Source organism: Dromaius novaehollandiae, chromosome 3 (genome assembly GCF_036370855.1).
Source record: "Dromaius novaehollandiae isolate bDroNov1 chromosome 3, bDroNov1.hap1, whole genome shotgun sequence".
NCBI classification, from domain to species: domain Eukaryota; kingdom Metazoa; phylum Chordata; class Aves; order Casuariiformes; family Dromaiidae; genus Dromaius; species Dromaius novaehollandiae.
Window position 1 is genome coordinate 2,716,104 of NC_088100.1, and position 20,103 is coordinate 2,736,206.

At 41.9% G+C, this 20,103-nt stretch overlaps 1 protein-coding gene across 18 annotated transcripts in view; it reads left to right on the forward strand.

The window, feature by feature from the left end:
- The window catches only part of HMBOX1 (homeobox containing 1), a 119,086-nt gene that overhangs the window by 78,610 nt on the left and 20,373 nt on the right, over positions 1 to 20,103 (forward strand). For all 18 annotated transcript variants that reach the window (XM_064508264.1, XM_064508273.1, XM_064508265.1 and 15 more), the window contains 2 exons: positions 17,326 to 17,408; positions 19,610 to 19,705. In XM_064508264.1, the coding sequence (XP_064364334.1) occupies positions 17,326 to 17,408; positions 19,610 to 19,705 (179 nt within the window). The remainder of the gene's footprint in view (positions 1 to 17,325; positions 17,409 to 19,609; positions 19,706 to 20,103) is intronic.

The window sequence follows — 20,103 nt, forward strand, 5'->3', positions numbered from 1 at the left end:
CTACTAAAAGCTTTCTGCAATTAGACCTAGCTTTGATGACTTAGTTAAATGCCTAAGGATAAGAGGGTTGATGCTAGATCTGAACAGGAACTTTTATGTAGGTGGTGCAGGTGGTTCTTCCTGTAACCTTCTAAAACACTGCTGTGAAGCTATGTAAGCACTGTTGGGGTGAGGACCAAAGACTTGGGCTGCTCTTTGAGTTGGATGTGGCGGGCCATACTATTTGCTTTTGACTTGGAATGGGTTGTTGAGAAATGTAGTTGCTAAAAGCCAGTGTGTCAAACCAGTTGAGAGCACTTCTCCAAGGAAAGAGGCTGAATTTGATTGTGAAAAACAAGAGAGGTTTGCTTCTAGAAAGATACCCTGCGACTAGAAATGCACAGCACCGCTCAGGATGTGGCCCATGAACTGGACAAGAAGGGTGAAGGTTGAGGGGCTAGTTTCTCTGTTTTTAAAGGTGTAAATCGACAGTAATGCCAATGCAATTAATTATTATATTGGTGCCAACCTGATATAATGAAGATCAGAGTTAAGGCCGGCACAAATACTTAAATGGCTAATGTATGTGAGTGTCTGTATACAGGGTATGTGTATTAAAGAAACTAATTGGTTTATACTGGATTTCCAGAATGCTGCTTGCGGTTTCTGTAACTCAATTCTCCAGTCTTTACTGCTTTTTTGGAAATTCTCCCAGGATAGTTTATTAGTTGCTAGGCTTAGGTTTCGGACAATAGATTCAGAAGGTCTCTTTCTCCCTCTGTCTCCTTTCAGTTTTTTTTTTTAAATATCTCTCCGAATATTTATGATCTGAAGGTTAAGAGGAGCAATAGTTCCAGAAAGTAAAGTTCTATATTTAACTGCAGACTAGGTGTGGTTCAGACAACTGCAGCGCAAGCTCCCTCTCGCTGCTGCGCTGGTGATATCAACCTTGACCCGTTCCCTTCTGGAGCCTCCTCCTCGTGGAATATGCTGAGTTTTGTGTGCGGTGATGTTGTCGTGTGCCTTGCCCCCCTTTGGGAATAGCAAAGACTACAGTAATCGTATGCATTAAAACCTGAGGTTACACTTGAAAGTCTGCTTCTGGTTCAGTTCTGTGTTCCGCCTTGTTACATCTTGTCCCAAAGATTTTTTTTTTCTCTCTCTCTGCTTTACTACTTCTTTTCAACCCCTCTCATTAGAACTATGAAATTGAAAATTCCCTTAGGGTGTGTTTTTTTTTTTTAATGAAACTGTGTCTTGTCTTTTTTCTTTTTTATTAGTATGTGATTTGTGCTTCTCCTCTAATCATATTTTGGAGTTGGGCTTTATCTGCTTTTTCAGGCAAATTGTTACTAAAGAACCATCTATGATTGGCAGCAGAATCAATGGCTGTGCACCCATTTTAAGGCACTCTTTTTGAGTGCCATTAAAAACCAAGGTAGTGGTGGTGGGCTTTCTTTTTAAATATATGCTTTATGCAAAGATTAAATTAACTGTAAATTCTGCTCTAAACAAAATGAATAATTCAGTAGTTCAAAGTATTTCAGTTTGTCTGGGGAGCAGGGACTTTGCTTTCTCACTGAGGGTTGTTTGGTTTGGCTTTATGGGTCTGGTTTTCCATTTTAACACTTGTCTTTGCTCCTGAAAAATTATTTTGTAAGAATGTACTTAGATTAAATAAGACTGGATAAAATGATGATAGAGATACTGATTATTCCCATGTCATAGATGGCAGAACAGACTCAGATGCTTCATTTGGCTTTGTGATTGAAGGCTGACTTTATTCGGAGGAGCAGGGGGGTTAGATTTCCTAAGATAGTGAGGATATGATTTCGTGATACGGCTGAGCTGGATTAACAGTTTGTCACCATCTCATCCTTTACCTGTCTCCTCTCCCTTCCTCAGTTTCCCTTCCCAGTTTCCCCGCATGGTGCCAGCTGTGGTTCCTGGCTGATGGAAATAGCAGCCAGTTTAACCCCATCCAAGACAAGACCTCCCTGCATACGCACCTTTTAGTGAAGCGATTCGATGGCCGTGTGGGGCCGGCGTGCAGAACAGTCTCCGGGTAAACAGCAGGGATGCCACAAAAAAAAAAATCTCCTTTTTTTTTTTTGCTTGCTTGTTTTCATTGTAGTTTTGTTTGGTTCGAGTCCGATGAGTTCCCGACGTGGTTAAAAGCATGGTCACGCTGACAGTTGTGCTGGCATCATTGACAGGGCGTCTTTTTTTTTTTTTTTTTTTTGCCAGGGAGCAGGAATATATTACCCCAGCGTCACTGCCAAACTCTTTGTCTAATTAAACCACTGCTCTATTCTTCTTCCCTCTTTGAAGGGGGCCCAAGCTGGCCAAGAAAGTCAACCTCGTACCGAAGCTCGTCATTGCCACGCTCCCAGCAGCTGCTTGGAGAAGCTTTAGCGTTTCCCATCCTCGTGGAGAAGCAAGTCCTGCCGCTGTCCCCGCAAGCGGGTGCTGGGCCGGGCCGGCCGAGCCCTGGGCATGGTCCTGGCCCTGAGCGGTATCAGTGCTGACATGCGTTATTAGAAATCCTTCCGACTGTGAAAGCGCTCTTAGCGCAGCTCTCCGGCGCGCTGGGGCTTCCACGGGCTCCCCGGGGAGAGCCAGAGCTCTATTAGCTCCTGCAATTCAGTTAGGAAATTTTCTTAGTTAATTTTATCCCATTACTCTTAGTTATGTCTTCTAGCAGAACCTTAATACCGGCCCCACAGGGGATCTAAGTTTCCTGTGCGAGGCTTTGGAGGAGATTGGAGTTTTGGATTCATTGCGTTTTGCCCTTTCCGAGCCGACAGCAGAGCAGGAAGTCGTGTCTTGCGGGCTCGGCCATTAGGCTCGAATATTGTTAGGAGCAGACCATCGGTTTCTCGTCAACGTAACGAGGTCCACCGGCGGGCTCGGAAATCCCGCTCGCGCTCCTTGGGTTCGTTCAGCGGCGTGAGCTGGTCTTGCCTTACGCGAGATTTGCATTAGGAAGAACTTCAAAAATAGTTGAGCCCTAAGCACGTTATCTACAGAAATTGTGGAAGATTTCTTAAAAACAAATTAGCTTAAAATCTGTCAGGGATGGTTCTGATCTACCTGATCTCACCTTTATGCAGGGAGAAGTATCAGGTGACTTTACTTTTTTCTTTCCCCAGCTCTTTCTGTTATATTAAAAGGTGTTTGTTAGTCAGCAAGTCGCAGTAGGAGGTTTAGCTTCATTAAGTCCTTTGAGATCTGGGAAAGGAATGGCTTTTTTGGATCTTTATTATTTGCTGTTCATGCTTGCAAAGGGCTTTTAGATCTGTGAATGCAGACACCTCTGCAAAGGCGTTCGGTAAAGTTCACTTTGCAATTTAGACACTGGCAAGATCTTTTTATTGTCTGAAAGTTCAAGTGGTTCGGCTCAGGGTCACTGCTGTACGTCTTCATAAAATGCAAGAGCAGCCATTTTCTGCTTGCTACACAGTATCTCTCTTGTTTTGCATTACATCAAGCTATGTTCCCTCTTAGACATGCATAATATGCAAGCTTCCTAGTCTAATCAGCTGTAAGCAAATCCCAGTTGTTTGGCAGATTGCACAGAGTAAAATATAATACTAGGATGTCTGTCCAAAGTGCTCAGCACACAACGGTCACTCGAAGGATCTGGCACCCAATGAGTTATTTTTCTTCTTCGGGGAGCTCAGGTGCTTTTTGCATCTTTGTTCTCCCTCTTTTTTTCCCTTTCTTTGTTTTTCTTTTTTTTTAATTAAAAAAAAAACTATCTGGGGGAGGGGCAAGTCCTTCCAGCAGATGCCAGATAACATTTTTGTATCTGCCAAGGACAAAATAACTGAAATCAACTTTTATAAAAGGAGCCTTGTCAATCTGACCTGTAGCAGCACTAGCGATGCAAAAAGCTTCATTTTAAGGATGGGTTTTCTTTTCTAATCTAGGTAATCTCCCATGCTTCTCCAGACCAGTTTAGGTGCTACAGTATTCTTTCTCCCTACTCATTGAAGGTAAGAAGCAGGATCTCATCCTAAGTCATAACATTGTCTAATCATAGGACTGTAATAATTTTTATACATATGGGATCGAGAATCTGTGTTAGTGCCCAGATGCTTCCAATGAAGATGTAGATAGGCACGACTTGCTTCCTGCGGATGAACGTCTTTTTTGCTGGCTTCAATAGGATCAGTGCAGGGGGCACTGAGGCCAAATTTACCTCTTAAACCTTTGTCTGCTTTTAAGAGCATCTACTGGCTCCTTCTGGGGCAAACGAGTTCCTGCAGCCCATCCTTCAGAGCGTACTTCTGGGTATGTTCACATGTGTGAGGTCCAGCTGCCCTGTTTGCCCGTGCAGTGATTTCAGGTGACCAGCCTCCGCTTGGAAAGCTGGGTCGGGGCATGGCGTAGGGAGAGAAGGCGTGCAAGGAGCCTGAGCTCCTACTAGGAAAGCATGAACGTGAGACGTCAGCTCTTAAGAGCGCCCTGAACTATAGCTCGCCTAAAATCTGCCTAGATCAGGCTCATCGAAGATGCAAGGCATTTTGTCCTTATGCATGGTTTTCAGCACTGTCTTCTGTCCCTGGCACAAGGGCTGACTTTGGGACGGGCTCGTACCGCACTTAGCGCGGTGACGTTCTGGCACGTGGTTGACACTGCTGGGCTCAATGGTAACGCAGATGGTGGCAACGATGATGTGTTGTCATCCTTTCTGCCTGTCCTCTCCAGCCAGTGGCTGGTTCATGCATGGCTAGCCATGATGTGGCTGTGGATGAAGGCTCTTCTCTACTATGCCACATTTTTTAAAATCCTTCTATTGTAGCTATGGGCATTCTCACTATTCACATAACTGTAATTCCTACTAAATCTTACGAAGGTCTTAAGGGTACTTTGGGGGAATTCATTATACCTAGTTCCACTGCATATGTTAAAATGTGTTGAAAAGTTGGAGGCCCCGTGTGGCTGAGTATCATGAGAAAGAATAAGAGTGAGCTTTGCGTTTACCTTCCCAAGATCGTTCATTTTATATACTTCTATCAGGCTGCTGCTTATTTATCTTCTCTGTGAACTAAATATTCCTTCTTTTATCTTTCCTCGTACGGAAAGTCTTCCCTTGCCTCTAATGATATTCATTATCACTTTTCTCTGGACCTTTTCTATTTCTACATTTAATTTTTTGTGACCCAGGGTAGGTGGGACTGCAGCAAAACTGATTACCTATTTCCAGAGTGAACGTACCAAAATCTGGATCCTGTTGTTCTCTGACTTCCAGCCTAACATCTGGGTTTTGACCGCTTTTGTGTATTAATTGAGAGTGTGTTTTCTTTGAGCAGTCCACAGTGATATCTGCCTCTTTCTCCTGAACAGTTACAGCTAATTTAGAGCCATTCTGTGTGCACGAGTAGTTTGGATTCATTGTTTTGATGTGCATCAACCTGCTTTTTGCAAAGATAGCAATTGAAGTTCAACTGTGGGCATGTTTAGACATTTCCAAAACGCACAGCAAAAATCTGCTTTATTTGTTTCTAATATAAATCACTCACCTTCCTTTCCAGAACATTATTTAATGTAACTATTAGCACCAATCCCTTAAGTCACAACTTTCTGAGCCGAGGGCTTTTATTCTGTTCGCATACCGAGCCTAGGGCAATGGGCCCTCCATCATGTTGAGACCTCTAAGTGCTACTTGCTGTAAGGACAATGTAATGATATTAGCACAGTGCCATGGGGTACCTCTTTATGAAATTTCTTCTGGGCCGACACTAGACTTTTTCTGTTGCCCCGTGGAATTTCTCTTTATTTCCTATGATTGCTACATTTAAAGAACATAGAATTGAGTAATAACGGAAGGCTTATGTTAATTGGCAACGCCCATTTGTTCTCATGTCTGTTAGCATGAATTTCAGGAGGCAAGAAACGTCATGGCATGTTTTCCACAGAAACTGTGTGAACTGGACCCTGGCATATGCTATTCAGTCTGTATTTTGCCTAGCTATTTTCTAGTGACTGTTTGCTGTAAGCTACCTAGAACAAAAATTTTTTTATCACGATCCATGTTACGGTGATGCATCTTTGGGTGTGCTCTGGTACTGGGATGCTACAGTTATACTTTACTTTTCCATGCCAATATTGAAGGAGCTTGAGGCAGTGCTGGGGAGTGCGCTCACTTTTAGAGAGCAAACTCCCGGCAAGTTCAGCAGATAGTGCAGTGGTGGCTGCTACCTGGGCAATCACAAGCAGAAGTGATCACCAAGGTGCGTTGGCCTTACATCCCCCTTTGGCTCTTTTTCAATCAGCTTGAACTCCAAAGGAAAAGCTTGACAAGTATCATTCCAAGTCCAAGTTGACCTAAAAGGGTTAGGCATTGCTCGCAGGGAGATTTACCTGACCTGTGCATGGAATAAACCCCCTTAAATGCATTGCAAAATTAACATCTGGAGTGATCTTGGAAGGAATTAGCAATCAGGTTGGTACCTTGTCACCTCTTACTATGAGGCAGCCGGTCGTAAGCCTGCAGTACGTGGGAGCACCATCCGGCTGGGAGCACTCTTGGATTTACCCAGTTCTGGTTTTTAGAAGCTGCAAAGTGTTCCTGCCGCCTCTCGCTGCCGCCGCTCTCTGTTCAGAGCCCAAACCTGCCTCAGCGAAAGGAGATTCGGATGTGAGGTCTTTATCCAGGTCGTAAGCAGAGTCATTACAAAGAAAAGTGAGGGAGCAAAATTTCTAAGTAAAACTCTTCAAGTATGTTGCCTCACGTATTTATGGGTTCTTGGTCAGTCTGTGGAGCACTTCAAACAGGCTAAGAAGAATATTTTAGCAGGGAACCACATGGGCTTTAACCACAAAAGTCACTGCTGCATCCTAGATCCTTTTTGATCTGGATTTTTTTTTTTTTTTTTTTTTTTTTTTTTTTTGTAATCTAGGATAATAGGATAGCACAGTTGACCTTTTTTTTTTTTTTTTTTTTTTCCCCTTTTATAACATGCATAACTTTTAATTTGTTTTGAATCCGGTGCTCTTTGTGAGGAGTTCTATCAACAGAATGGAAGATATGGACCTCTTCCAAATAGGTTTTAAAATATGATTTCTTTTTAAACAAAAAAATATGGGAGGATAGGGAAAGTAAGTACACAACATATAGGAAAAAGTCATCTAATTTGTTGCTTATTATGTACCTAGACCGGCGCTCTTTCTATTCCTAAATGCTTCTTGATATTCTCTTAATCACTGGAGTGTTGGATTGGGACTTCCTGTTTCATCATGGCCAGCTTCTCTCGTTTCAATCAACCTTTATTATATCCTTTTCAGAAACTGATTAACTTCTCTATCTCAAGAACAGCCGTAGCCAAGGGTACAAAAGCCTGTTGGGAGACCGTTACCCGGCAGCTCTTACTGCTTCACTGCTTAGAAATCTCAGTTCCTCGGATTGTTTGTGCCCGATACGTACCCGTCCTTGGATCAGTATTATCAGTTCACTAAAATAAATCCTTACCTCCATCTCTTGTCCCCCGTGCTGATCCCCTTCATGAAGGTGTGGTAAGCCATAAGCTCATCTCAGCCTTGAGGTTTGCTTAGGTGAAACGTTCGTAAGGCAGACGAACGCTCTCAGCCCTTTGGTTTTAAATTCAGCTTGCTTGAATATGCGAGACCAGGATTGTAGCAGTGCAGGTGAGGTCTTGTGCAACTGTTTTAACGCTTTTCTCTCTCTATTGCACCCCGAGATATACCAGGCATTTGCCTTTTTGGTGGTTTTGTTGTGTTGTGTCTTTTAGTCATACTGCAGTGACTGAACAGACCGTGATCTCTCTCTTACTGCTCACTGATGAGCCTTTAGTGTATATGAGAAGTTGTTGTTCCCGGAGGGTATGACCTTGCACGCTGCGCTGTTAAATTTCTTCCTAATTCTTGCCTTTAGGTTTGTCTGTTTCTTTTTATGATATTCCAATTCTCTGCTGTATTGACATGGCCTCTGACTGTGGCACCAGCAGCTTTCATTACCATACTCAGACTTTGGGTCAAGATCGTTAAGTGTTTTCATTGCTAAGGTAGTTCCCAAGATTGATACTTAAGGAATTTCACTGATAGCCTCTTTCCAGGCTGTTATTTTCCATTTTCAGCCCAGTTTTTAGTTGTTTCCTCTCTACCCTGCCTCGTAATTATTATGCTAATCTGTGTCTTTTCCAAAATTATTAATAATTTCCCAGGTGTCATTATGTCAAATGCTTTACCAGCATCCAAAATGATAAGAATAACTGATTATTCTAGATACCAGAAATACAGCCAGAAACTCCTCAGTTGCTTTTAGAGCATTACTACCAGGATTGTTTTAGTTATACCTCCTAAAGAAAAGCTGAGACCCTCCCCAGGGAACTTGGCTTTCCTGAGCTGGAGCAGCAATGACATTTCAGAGGAAGCACATGGCAAAGAAAAACATGCCTAATGATGCAGAGCACCGATCTGGGAGTCGGGAGCTGTGGATGCTTTTCGCAGCTCTGCAGCTGGTTTCTTGTGTCTGTATCTCTTAACTTTGCTGTTCTCCTACCTGCAAACGTTTCTCCTAATATCTGAGAGAAGTATTGTGAAATTGTGTTCTTTAATGTTATGGGGGTTTATGATCTGGTTATAGAAAGTGCTCTTGAAATACAAAGCATTATAGGTATTTTTTAATGAAGTAACACATTTTGAGTCCTTGGGGCTTGTTATTTGCTAGACAGTTTTATAGGCAAAAGGAATGATAAAAGGTTGTATTGTAAACTCAGCTATTTCCTCTCCCTTTGCGCAGTGAATGGTCATTGAATAATCTCTGGAGAGTAAAAAAAAAAAAAAAAGATGCTGCTGCCATACTCGCAGAAGGGGACTTGTCTTTAGGATCTACAAAGTTAGCTCAGAGCTGACCCCCCTTAAACCTTTCCTTTGTCAGGATGCCTGCAAAGAGCCTGATGAGGCTGGCCTTGGCACCACAGCACCTTAATCAACTAGCATGCTGGTCCATGCTAATTCATTAGTTCTTGTAATCTTTTGCTCGTATCCATCTTCTGTGCCGTATTTGGATCACAAGGTCTTTGTGGCAGGGAAGAGATCGATATTAAAAATAATGAAATAAATATCTTTTTCTACTTTATGTCTGTACAATGCTTAGTGCAGTGATAGTTCTGGTCCAGATCTGAGGGTACCAGGCACTAGGAAAAATACAGATAATGACTCCAAAATCGGAAGCTTTGATCCTGGGTCTCTTGAGTTGGGGCATTGGATATGCTGCAAGAATTGGCCGTTTCTGGTCCTTTGACTTCTGTAAGATTCTTTCATTACTTCAATTGATTCTTATTTCCTGGAAATGCAACAGGAGTGATGGTTGTCTAAACCCCCCTGAGCTAAGTTGGGCTGCGTCAGGTCCTATCCTGGAAAAGTAACAGAAAAACGTGTAGGTCTTTGGGAGGAAATACTAGTGATTAAGTAGTGTGTTGGAAGTTGTCACCTCGTCCTGAGCTTTATAACAAATCTCATGTTTGGCATTTTTCGTGTTCTGGAGGCTTATGACAAAGTGAGACTTACAGCGCTTCATGCTGTTGAGTGAAATTTCTCTGCAGCCTGCAGCTGGAAATTCTTAAATTCTTAAAAGCGTGAACATACTGAGACCTAACCAGTAAAAAATTAGGGGACATGGCTGCTTTCACCTGGTATTCTGTGTATGTGCTCTTGGTAATGTAGTGCTGAACTGACAATTAACACACAATTTTGGGGCAAGGCTATGCTATACTTAGAGAAAGACTGCATCTTAGATGAGCTGGCTCACCAAACAGCAGAACGTCCTTTAGGAGTGCAAGTGCTCCTGCTGAATTGCCAGCACTGATCTCTGCAGGGTCTCATCACTTCTCGGAGACGCTTCATCCGCGGGCTGACCCTTCCGTAGCTTTGCTTGCTTTGTGAGAACTAGCTAATCCAGAGGATGTAACTTTAATAACTCTTCCTCTGTACAAAGTTCAGCATTTTGGATGAAATGTTTGTTTCGCGGTTGACTTCGGAAAGGTCCTGCTTATCATGGGGTTAAGCCTAAAGGATTTAATGCATGTAAATAGCCTTGTAGCGAGTAGATCTCAACTTAAATATTACAAGTAAGTAAAGCAGAGCATGACACACACTATTATTTGTGCTTAGGTGCCTTGTTAGGCACAGCTTTGAAAGTGCTGTGTCCTCATACCAACTGGTTGTTGAAATTACAGAATAATTCACACTTTTTTTTATGTCTTGATGCATTATTTACTTACTGGCTTTAAAAAATTTTCAATCTTTTTTTTTCTTTCTTCTGTTTTGTGAACAATTTGGTACGTATGTTGGTTTTAGGAGTCTGCAACACCATTAAGCCTGTAGGCACTCATAAGACTTTAGCTGTTGTCTGCTGTCAGCGTCTTTGATGTGCCTTAAACAGAAAGTACCTGTGTCTTTCAAATTGTTAAAAACTCCAAGTCTGTCTATTCAGAAGAGAGCTGTTGTGTCATTTCAGAAATATTCTTATCACCAAATCCAATTACAAGGAAGGGTAAATCACCACGTCCAATGTCTTAACTATTCTTTTTTTAATTGTTAATTATCTCAACAGTAGGGTGCTATAGATTAGGAAGCATAGATTATCTTTTGAAAGTGTGAGGCTTTCAGATCTATTATCAATAAATTCTGGTTTTAAACAAATTTTAGGAAAATTTTAATAGCTTGATAGGATTGTGTTGGTGCTTGAGACTGCTGTCAAAACAGCGAGAAAGTGATTTTTTAAAAAATTTGAAACCAGTTTGCATTATGGTAGCTTTGAAGGTCATACAGTCTTATGCACTCCAGTGGAAGGTGTATTTCTGGCATTTTAATCTACATTGCAGAGTAGTTTCCTGCTAAGAAACATCAGTAAAATGAACGTCTCTCAGAATTTAACCACTGATTTGTAAAACCAGGATAAAGAGTCAGTTCTTGTGTATGAGTTTTTTAATGGGTACTGAAATGACCGTACAATTTATGTACACAAATAAATTTTAACGTGTGAAATAGCATTTAAAATTTAAATGTGTCTGGTGCTTTAAGTGATGTAGTCCTGTTTAGAGCTCTCCTCTGGATTTGCGTTTTCCATGAAAAAAACCATACAAGATGTTTCATTCTTGTACTAAGAAGCTTAAGAAGTGTTCTCTTCCTAGAGAATGAGTATCTCAGTACCCGGAGGTTGAAAGCTAATGAGACTTCTTAAAAATAATTATTGCATTCTTAAAATTTGGTTGCAAAGCTTATCTAAGGTTATGGTAGAGTCTGTCTCGAATTTTTACATTGGGACCGGATATCTCGGTAGGTCGAACAGAAGATCTGGGCTTCATGCCAGAATGGCTGAGGAACCTTTGGTCACTGTTGTACAAGAGGTCAAGCTGGAGTCCCGCAGTGGTTTCTTCACTTCTTAAAATTCATGGACCTACCAAAGCCTCTCAGCTAAATGATAGTGCTGTAGGGAAAGCAGTAAAGAGCTGTAGCAGTTGTGTTCTTCACTGAGTTTGGGGGGCTTTTTTTGTTGTTTTTTGTCTCAATGGAAGTTGTAGTCGGGCTGGCAGGAGTGCATAGCCTCCATCCGCTCACGTCCGGAGAGCAGTTCCCATCCTTGCCTGCTCCCAAGCACAGAAGTGCCTCGCCAGATGTGTCCAGTAGCAACTAAACACTTGATTATGTTTTGCAGTCCTGGGGGAAAGAAAAGATGGTGACTTCAGTATAATCCTGAGCTCCGTCAGAGCTTATATGTGGGGTGGACATCTTTGTGCTTCAGTTTTGCTCTAAAATAGCCACGGCACTTCACTGTAGTGTGGGGCACAGTAGCTGGTTGGCCATACGTACCAGCAGTAGAATCTGTAGAAATAGCAGTAGATAAAACGGATGGCACCTTCTGCTGACCTCACTGGAAATGGCATTCGTTATATTCTTGGCCAATATTTACTGAGAAATAAACTAGTAATTACGCTTTCGGATGAGCTTATGCTTTGAAGTCACTTCTCTGACAGTCTGTCTCATGCTGGGCAGAGAGAAGACCTCAGGCACAGATGACAGACTAACTTCAGAAATATTTTCGTTGATTTGGCAGTCTGAATAATAGTGCTGTTAAAAGCCATAAAGACTGCAACAATGCCCTCCTGCTACGGGGTGACACTACACTGATAAATATAGTAATGAGAGGCAAAATAGGTGACTATATTCAAGTATTTTACGCAGCTTGTCTGGGGAAGGCAGAAGTCCTGTTTGAAGGGAAACTAGATAGGGAGCTGAAATTACAGGCAGTCTTATCAAAGACGAAAGAGCAGCTTGCACTCTGGCGTGTTTTCCAACACTGGAAGGTTTGGCAGTGAGCTCAGGCCCCGGTGACCGGAGCATCTTCTTGTCATCACCAGGGTGAGATGGGACCTGGCAGAAATGGGCAAGTAGTTTTTTCCATGCGTCCGCGGAGCAGTCCACGTCCCCATCACTCAGGCTTTGCTTTTAGCTGCAATTTAAGAGAATATAAATGCGCAAGCTGCCACCGATGGAAGTGGTCCCAGCTGTGGGTTTCGCTCTTCTCCTGCCTGCCTCCCTTGGATGCGCAAACACTAGTCTTGATGTATGTGGAAAGCTGGACCAGAGATGCAGCCTCGTGGAGAACCTTCCTCCCTGCGAAGAGGGAGTGAAGGAGAGGACAGGACCATTTTGTTTGGGCTCACCCCGCTCTTAAGTTATCCTAAGCTGATCGTAGGCCTGCAGTTGGTATCCCGGGAAGGCGGTCTGCAGTGGAGGAGCTGGGCTCCTGCAAGCAAGCTGGAATATTTCACTGGCAAATGCTTCCCAGATTAATGGGAATGAGAGGAGAGAGACACAAATGCAAAGCTGAAAGAGGGAGTGAGCTTGCGTCGAATCAACTGTTCTTCAGTAAATACCCATTTGTTTGGAGCGTCTATGCTTTGAGTCACTTTGGCACTTTGAGGCCGAAACGGTGATGTCATGCTGGAAACTAAGTCTTTCCCCAGCCTGGCTCTTTTGAACAATGCTGGTTTTTTATGCAGCCCTACAAAAAAGCACCAAATGTGCCACTGCCGCTGCTGCTGGGTAGCTCGGGTTATTTCAAACGCTCCCCTGGCAGCAGCAAAACTGGTAGGAAGCAGCAAAACTTCCACTGTGGATGATCAGGAGCACTATGGAGGCATTGCCTAATGCATCTGATATCGAAGCCTGGATAGCACAAGCTGTACAGCCAAGCAAAAAAGATTGGCACCCGTTGCTGGCATTCGGTTAGGGCACCTTGGTGAAGACGGGGGGATGCGCTAACTTCCATTACGGAGCCGGGGGCCGAGATGGATTCCCTCGCTGTCATTGTCCTGAGCACATTATCCCTGGAAGAAAGAGGGTTTCTCTGAATCTGCAATTTTTCTAGCCTTCAGTGTTATTGAAATGAAGCTGCTTCAAGGATATCTACGTTCTTTACCACCGTGCAGATTCTCATCTCATGTAAATTATTTGGCCACTTTTCATTTTAATCCTCTACTGTCATTTTCTACAAAAGGGATCATTTGGTTTCTTCGTTGAAGGTATTCGGCTGACAGCTGCCCTTTGTCTAGAAAGCACTGTGCCTCGGTAGGGTTTAGTTGTGCCTGCTGTTTTTCTTCTTAGTTCATAGTGCTTGATATTTTTCATGTGTAGTCTTCAGGAACTTTTTAAGATTGTGAACAGCCCATGGTTTGTAGCTTGGAAGAGGAATTCAGACACCCTGATGTCTTTCCCTGTCCCATAGCATATACCTGGGAGGAAACTGGAGGCAGATGAATTTGGTTCCCATTTGGAAGAGAGAATGCGGTCTCATGAACCCCCAAAATTCATAGTGCGTTCACAGCTTGGACCGCACCAAACAGAAGCAATGCTGAAGCCTTCTGCGCTGTTTGCCTTGGTTTCCCTATCTCGAAAACTCAGTTATTCTTACCCACTTTCCAGAAATGTTAGGAGCCCTTAAACGTCTTTTGTGTCATGATATCACCCACAAGTCCTATTAACACCTCAAAATAAGTGAAGGGAGAAAAACATGGTATCTTAGTAGAGAGTGTACATGGAGAACTTGGAGGCAGAGGATGAAAATCAGCTCTTACAGTCGAGGTCGCGTGATGTTTTTGGTTACTTACAACCAAAAAAGCCAGCTGGTGGAAGGAGAGAAAAATCCTGAGATTACTGTGCCAACTACAGAAACTGAATTTACCTGCAAGGATTGCTCCCTCCCAGCCTCCCTCTGGGTGGGACCTTCTTAGCTTTGTGGTCTGCCATGAAAAATGACCTATTTACCAGGAGAGCTGCCTGAAAACTTCCCAAATTTTTAGTATTTTTTCATAAAACAGGGTTTCAAAACTTGACGAAGATGAAAACCGTTCCAGGTTTTCAAGTGGAGATCAATTTTCTTTTAGGAACTTGCAGACATTTACATTAAAAAATGGGAAGTCAGTCTTTAAATTTAAAGGCAAGGTTTCAAAATTACGGAAAATAAATTTTGCTTCAGTCAAATAAAAATGCTTATAATTTATTGATTTGTGAAGTGTGTTAAGATATAAATCACTGGTTTGGTTGAGAATTTGTCTGAATCACAAAAATGATTGCAGTACACCCCAAAAACTTCCTCCTTTGCCGTAAGACATGTCTCATTTATTGTTCTTTTCTGAAAAAGTTGGTTCCATCATGGGCAATTCCCCTGTTATCATAGAGAACTGTAATCTTGAGCCTAAGTTGTCTTACTGTTAATAAATGTGACCTGTTTTTGTGCTTGAGCTGGCAAAAGCATGTGGTGGTCAGGGGCTTGTTAACAGCATCGTGTTTAGCTGCATGCTGAGAGAAGGGGCACTAGTAGCTCTTGTGTTGTCTTTTCTTGGTTAATTGGTGTCTTGCTTTCTTGCATCCATGTGAGAACTGGCAGTTCGAATATAGAGCTTTTCTTGCCTTTTACATCTTCTGTCGTTTCTTCAAGAGAAGTAGGCAGCTTGGTGACCGTAGATGATCAAGACCCATAATGGAGCATGACATCAGGGTTTCACCCTCTGTTTTGTGGTGTTTGTCCTACAAGTTTGACAAGTATCTATGAACAAAACAGATAATGTTCAGGAAAGGCCATCCATAAAATAGCTGTTATAGCTAGCAGAACTTGCTGAGAAAGAGGAAGAAGTTCTTGGCTCTGGTACGACTAGCAAGAGCATTTTCTAGACAGTTTTCCAAACTTTCTGGTCTCAAAAAGAGCTTTGTACAGAACACAACTCCTTTAAACAGAAATTTGCAAGTTAAGATAGGTACATATATTACTTTAAAGGATATTATAATAGAAGGAATGATATATTTGAAAGAGGAAAGAATGTACTATAAAAAATATCATGCCCAGAGACCAGGGATATTGCCAAGAAAAAAAGAAATGTCTTGCTGAAAATTCAGGGAGTGTTCCTGCTGGTGGCAAAGCCGGAGTTGAAAGTACTGTGTACTTGAAGTTTCCAGTGAAGTGAATACAAGCAGGTGTCCTCCTGTCCTAATGTAATGGCAAAATCTCGGATCTTTCTCAGAGTAGGTTAAATCCTGGTGGGAATTGCAGTCATGGTCAGTCTCTCTGGACGTACTCCCTAAGAGCAACTCTGAGAGGTCCAGGAAAAAATAAGTGGATGTTTGTGTGTAAATGTGATTGCCTCCAATGCCCAGATCAGTAAAACAGAGGCAGCCTGTCCTTCATTTGGTGAAGACAGAGCTGTTTCTGTGGTTTCATTTGCTGTCTACGCTAGCAAATTAAGTGGAGGTACATTAATGGTGCGCCTAGCTGTGCTAACGAGTTGATTTCTCATAGTTGATGAGTAGCAACCTCGAAACAGGACTCTGCTTGTGGACAGAGCTGCAGCTGCAAATAACAGTATTGAGCAAGGGGATGATGTAGAATTATAAAAAACCCAAACTGAATGGTCAAAATTTGTATTTGCAGTGAGTTGATTTAAACTGGAAGTGAAATAGTGGGATGTGCATTAGCAGCGCTTCTTCAAAAGCAGGTTGCTATATGGACCAGACTCGGTGCTTCCTTAGCAGGGAAGCAGTGCTGGGGCCGACCCACCAGAAGAGAAGTATGACCATGGAAAATAAGGTTATAACTCCCTTAAACTCTAATGCAGGTGGACTTTCATACTGGTGTGGGTATGAGAAGGAGAGAAAGGAAGAGAAATAACTGAGCACTGCATCTCTGTGAGCCTACTACTAAATCATCTACAATTAGAACAAAATGTATTATTTTCAAATATGCAGCAACTTTCCAAGAACCTGTTAGTGATCAAAGTTGATCAAAGAATTCTTTGGATTCCATATTATAGACAAGCTACAGCAAAGTATAGTCGTCCCTGCTTATCAGATGCTTATCAGAGCCTATTGACGTAAACAGGGCTCATTCTGTTGTTTTTGATGCAGATCTGATAAGATCTGTAGAATGTAAATAATTTATTAAAATTTGTTAAGCACTTAAATGAAATAAAAGAGAAAATAGTTTAACTTTTATAGGATGTTTACTGCATATTAAGTAGAATACAATTGCAATTATTTGGAAAAATGTTATTAAAATATGCTATACTTAAAGTATGTTCTATGGTAATCTAAAACTTTTAAATTGTGGGGGTTTTTTGAAGTAAATACTAGACTGATTCTAGAAATCTTACTGCATTACTATGTAATTTTATGTGTACAATCCTCATACCGTGTCTGTCCAAAGTCCACAATACTTGTGTGTGTAATATATATGTGTATATGTATAAAAATTCTTGCAGAACTTTCTGTTAAAAAGTTGTTTTGAAGTCAGCTTGCGTTTTGGTATAGTGAGTGTTAGAGGAAGAAAACCTCATTTAACCCCTGCATCAAAATAAATGTTGAGGAGCTCCATCCTTTGTAGGATACTGCCTAAGCAAGAGGTCTTTTGGAAGAAAAAAAAAAAAGAAAATGGTAATTAAAAAGGCAGAGTCATGACCTATGATGTCTTCTGACGTGCTTCACTTGACAGTCATAACTCTGGTATTCATAGCATTGCTCACTTTGCTCCATCTCCTAGGATGTTATTCCTGGTGACACTGCAAATGCTGAGGTAACATTCAGTTATCTGAAGCATTTGGGAAGTTTTTAAATGGTGCCTATGTGGGTATGACTGCATGCAGACTTTACCTTGTGCATATCTAGTTTAATGTAAAATCTGTCATGTCTGTGCTACCTCTGTAAGAGTGACGCATAAACTACCGATTGGCACCTTTAGTGAAGCTGCTTTGGAAATTCATGCTCTGATTTCTGAAAAAAAATTCTTTTTTCTTTTTTCTTTTTTTTCCCCCTCCCTCCTTGCAGTTACTTCAATGAGAATCAATATCCCGATGAGGCAAAGAGAGAAGAAATTGCAAATGCCTGTAATGCAGTTATACAAAAGCCAGGTAAGGAGCTGATCATGGTGTCCTTTCCAAAGGCGGCTGCAATTAGATTTCAACATCTCTTGCTAAATTCAGCAAATCTCATTTTATGGCTCTTACTAGCAATTTAGCGCTCTCAACTAGTCAGAAGTTTTTTCTTGAGCCTTCTGTGACTCCTGTCGTTCAGAGCTGCCATACTTGGATGAAGATGAAAGTCAATGCAATTTTAAGATCTAAATTCCCACCAGTTGAGATATGAAGTACAAGTTGTGCATCTGAACGTTTCATTTATACAGCACTGTAAGCGGTATTGCTGAGAAAATAAACATGTTTTGAAGGGTTTGTGTTCTCTAAGGTCAGTTATTTCAAAGTACTTCTATAACCGGTTAGTACTGATCTGAGAATTTCATTACATTCTGCAAAAGTGGGTTTTATTGGTTCCATTTTACAGCTGGGAAATCTCTGTTTCAGAGACTAAACCTTGCTGGAGATGATAGAGCAGGTCCTCAGCAGATTAAGGAGCCCAGCTCTCCTGTGTTTCTATTTTCTTTATAACTTCTGGACAGGAGGCCTCGCTTTGGACTCTGTGTTAATGGAGGACCTTGTATTTTTGTCAAAAAAAATGCGTTTTCTCTGCTCCTGGAGAAGTCGTATTTGAGAGAGGAACATGAATACTCAGTGTGGTATTCGTGAGCCCAGATTAGTGGTCACGCCTGCCTTTGCTTCGTTTAACTCATCAAATATTTGTGCAGTTTTCAGAACCCATATTTTGGTTTATTTAGAGTATACATTGCTAGAATAAAAATGAATGCAAATGAAAGTTAAGGCATGACTCCTGGACACTGGGACAGTAGCAGGGTAAAACGGAGTTGTAGAACAGTTTAGATTGGAAGTGACCCCTGGAAATCATCTGGTCAAGCAGAACCGGTTAAATCAAGTCGCTTAGGGCTTTGTCTAGTTCAGTTTTGAATATCTCCAAAAATGGAGATTTTCCCACTTTCCTGGGCCCCTGTTCCAGTGTTGAACACTCTCCTAGTGAAATAGTTTTTCCTAATATCTAGTCAGAATTTCCCTTGTTGCCTCTTGCCTTTTCACTGTGGAAGCAGAAGGATCCAGTGGGTAGAGCACCGAGGAGGTCGGGACTGTATTCCTGGCTGCACCGCTGGTTGGTTTAGCAACTTTGAACAAGCTACTTGAACGCTGTGTCTCTGGATCAATAAAATATTTTGAGTAGTACTGATGCAAAGTATTAGGAAATGGTCTAGGCATCTATTTCCAGATTTTTCTTTCTTTCACTCATTCCGTCTCTCCTTACTCGTTTAAGCTTGCAGGCTTTGCGTGTGTTGCCTGCTATTGCAATTACATGAACATTTTGTATGCTGAACAAATTATTCTCAGATAAACAGCCTGAAAGGGGGATTCTCATCCCCGCTGAGGATGCAGCTACACTGAACGTTTTACATAGTGCCAAGGCCAGCTGAAGATGTTTCCACGAGGTCCCTGCAATGCCGGATCCCTCCCGGCTTCCCTCCTTTACGCTGATGCTCAGGAAGGGGGTGGGTTGCTGTAGCTGGCTGGTGGTGGTTCAGATTTTTTTTCTTTCTGGTTTAATTGTAACGTTCCAGTGATCTGGCTACCATCATCCTTCCCCTTGCCAAAAGGTAGAAATTGTACTGGCCCGGTTGTGAGGGTGCGTTTAGTGACGTGGGAGCGTGACAGCAGCTGGTGGTGGGAAAGCAGATTGGGGAGAGGGGGGGACAAAATTTCTTCATTCATTTTGCTGCTGGAGAAAGCGCGTCGTTAAACTGTACCCTTGCGGCACATGGAAGGAGACCTAGCTCAAGGGTATGCAGTTCATGGCAGGGCAGCGAATTGAATTTGAGGTGGTTTTGAATCTCAGTTTTGCGCTCGAGCTAGAAAAGCAACCCTCTCTTCTCCCAGAGCTCTGGATTTAGTGGATTGAAGCTGCAAAGAAATTCCTGTGTTTCAGATTTAAAAAAAAAAGAAGAAAGGCTACTTTGTTTTTAGAGAGATATTTGGCATTTATTACCATAACATCTGGGCACAGTACTCTGGTTCGCATAAAATTCACTTTATGCTCAGTTATTATAGCTTTTCAATGCTGTCTATATTTCAAGAGTTTATCATGCCCATAAAGGTCTGTGCCTACCTCTGGAATCCAGTGAGCAACGATGCTGTAATTTTTCTCCCTGTTACTTTCATAGGAAAAAAGTTATCGGATTTGGAGCGAGTTACCTCCCTTAAAGTGTACAATTGGTTTGCCAACAGAAGGAAGGAAATCAAGAGAAGAGCCAATATCGGTAATGTATCAGAGAGCCTGCTCTCAAGATTTGGTACCTAGGCTTGTTCAGGAGAGTTGGAAGTTACTGAGACTGCGTTAATGATAATAAAAGCGGTTCCGGCATTCTTAAGAGAAATGTGGAACAATTTTTAAAGCAGGTTTCTCGCTGTTCCAGATCTTTTCTAAAATGTGAGTAGGAATTTAAGTTATAAAAATCATCACCAATGCAGGAAAAATTATGTGGTTATAAAGTTTCATTGGAAGACCATTTTTAAAAATCAAAATTAGAATTTTGTCAGTGGCAGAGAATCGTATTTCCCTATGCTCAGGCCCCTCTGGGTATCCCAAATAAAATCTGAAATAAAATCTCAGAATATCTGCATTGGAAATAAGGGAAATTGAGAATATTGCAAGTTC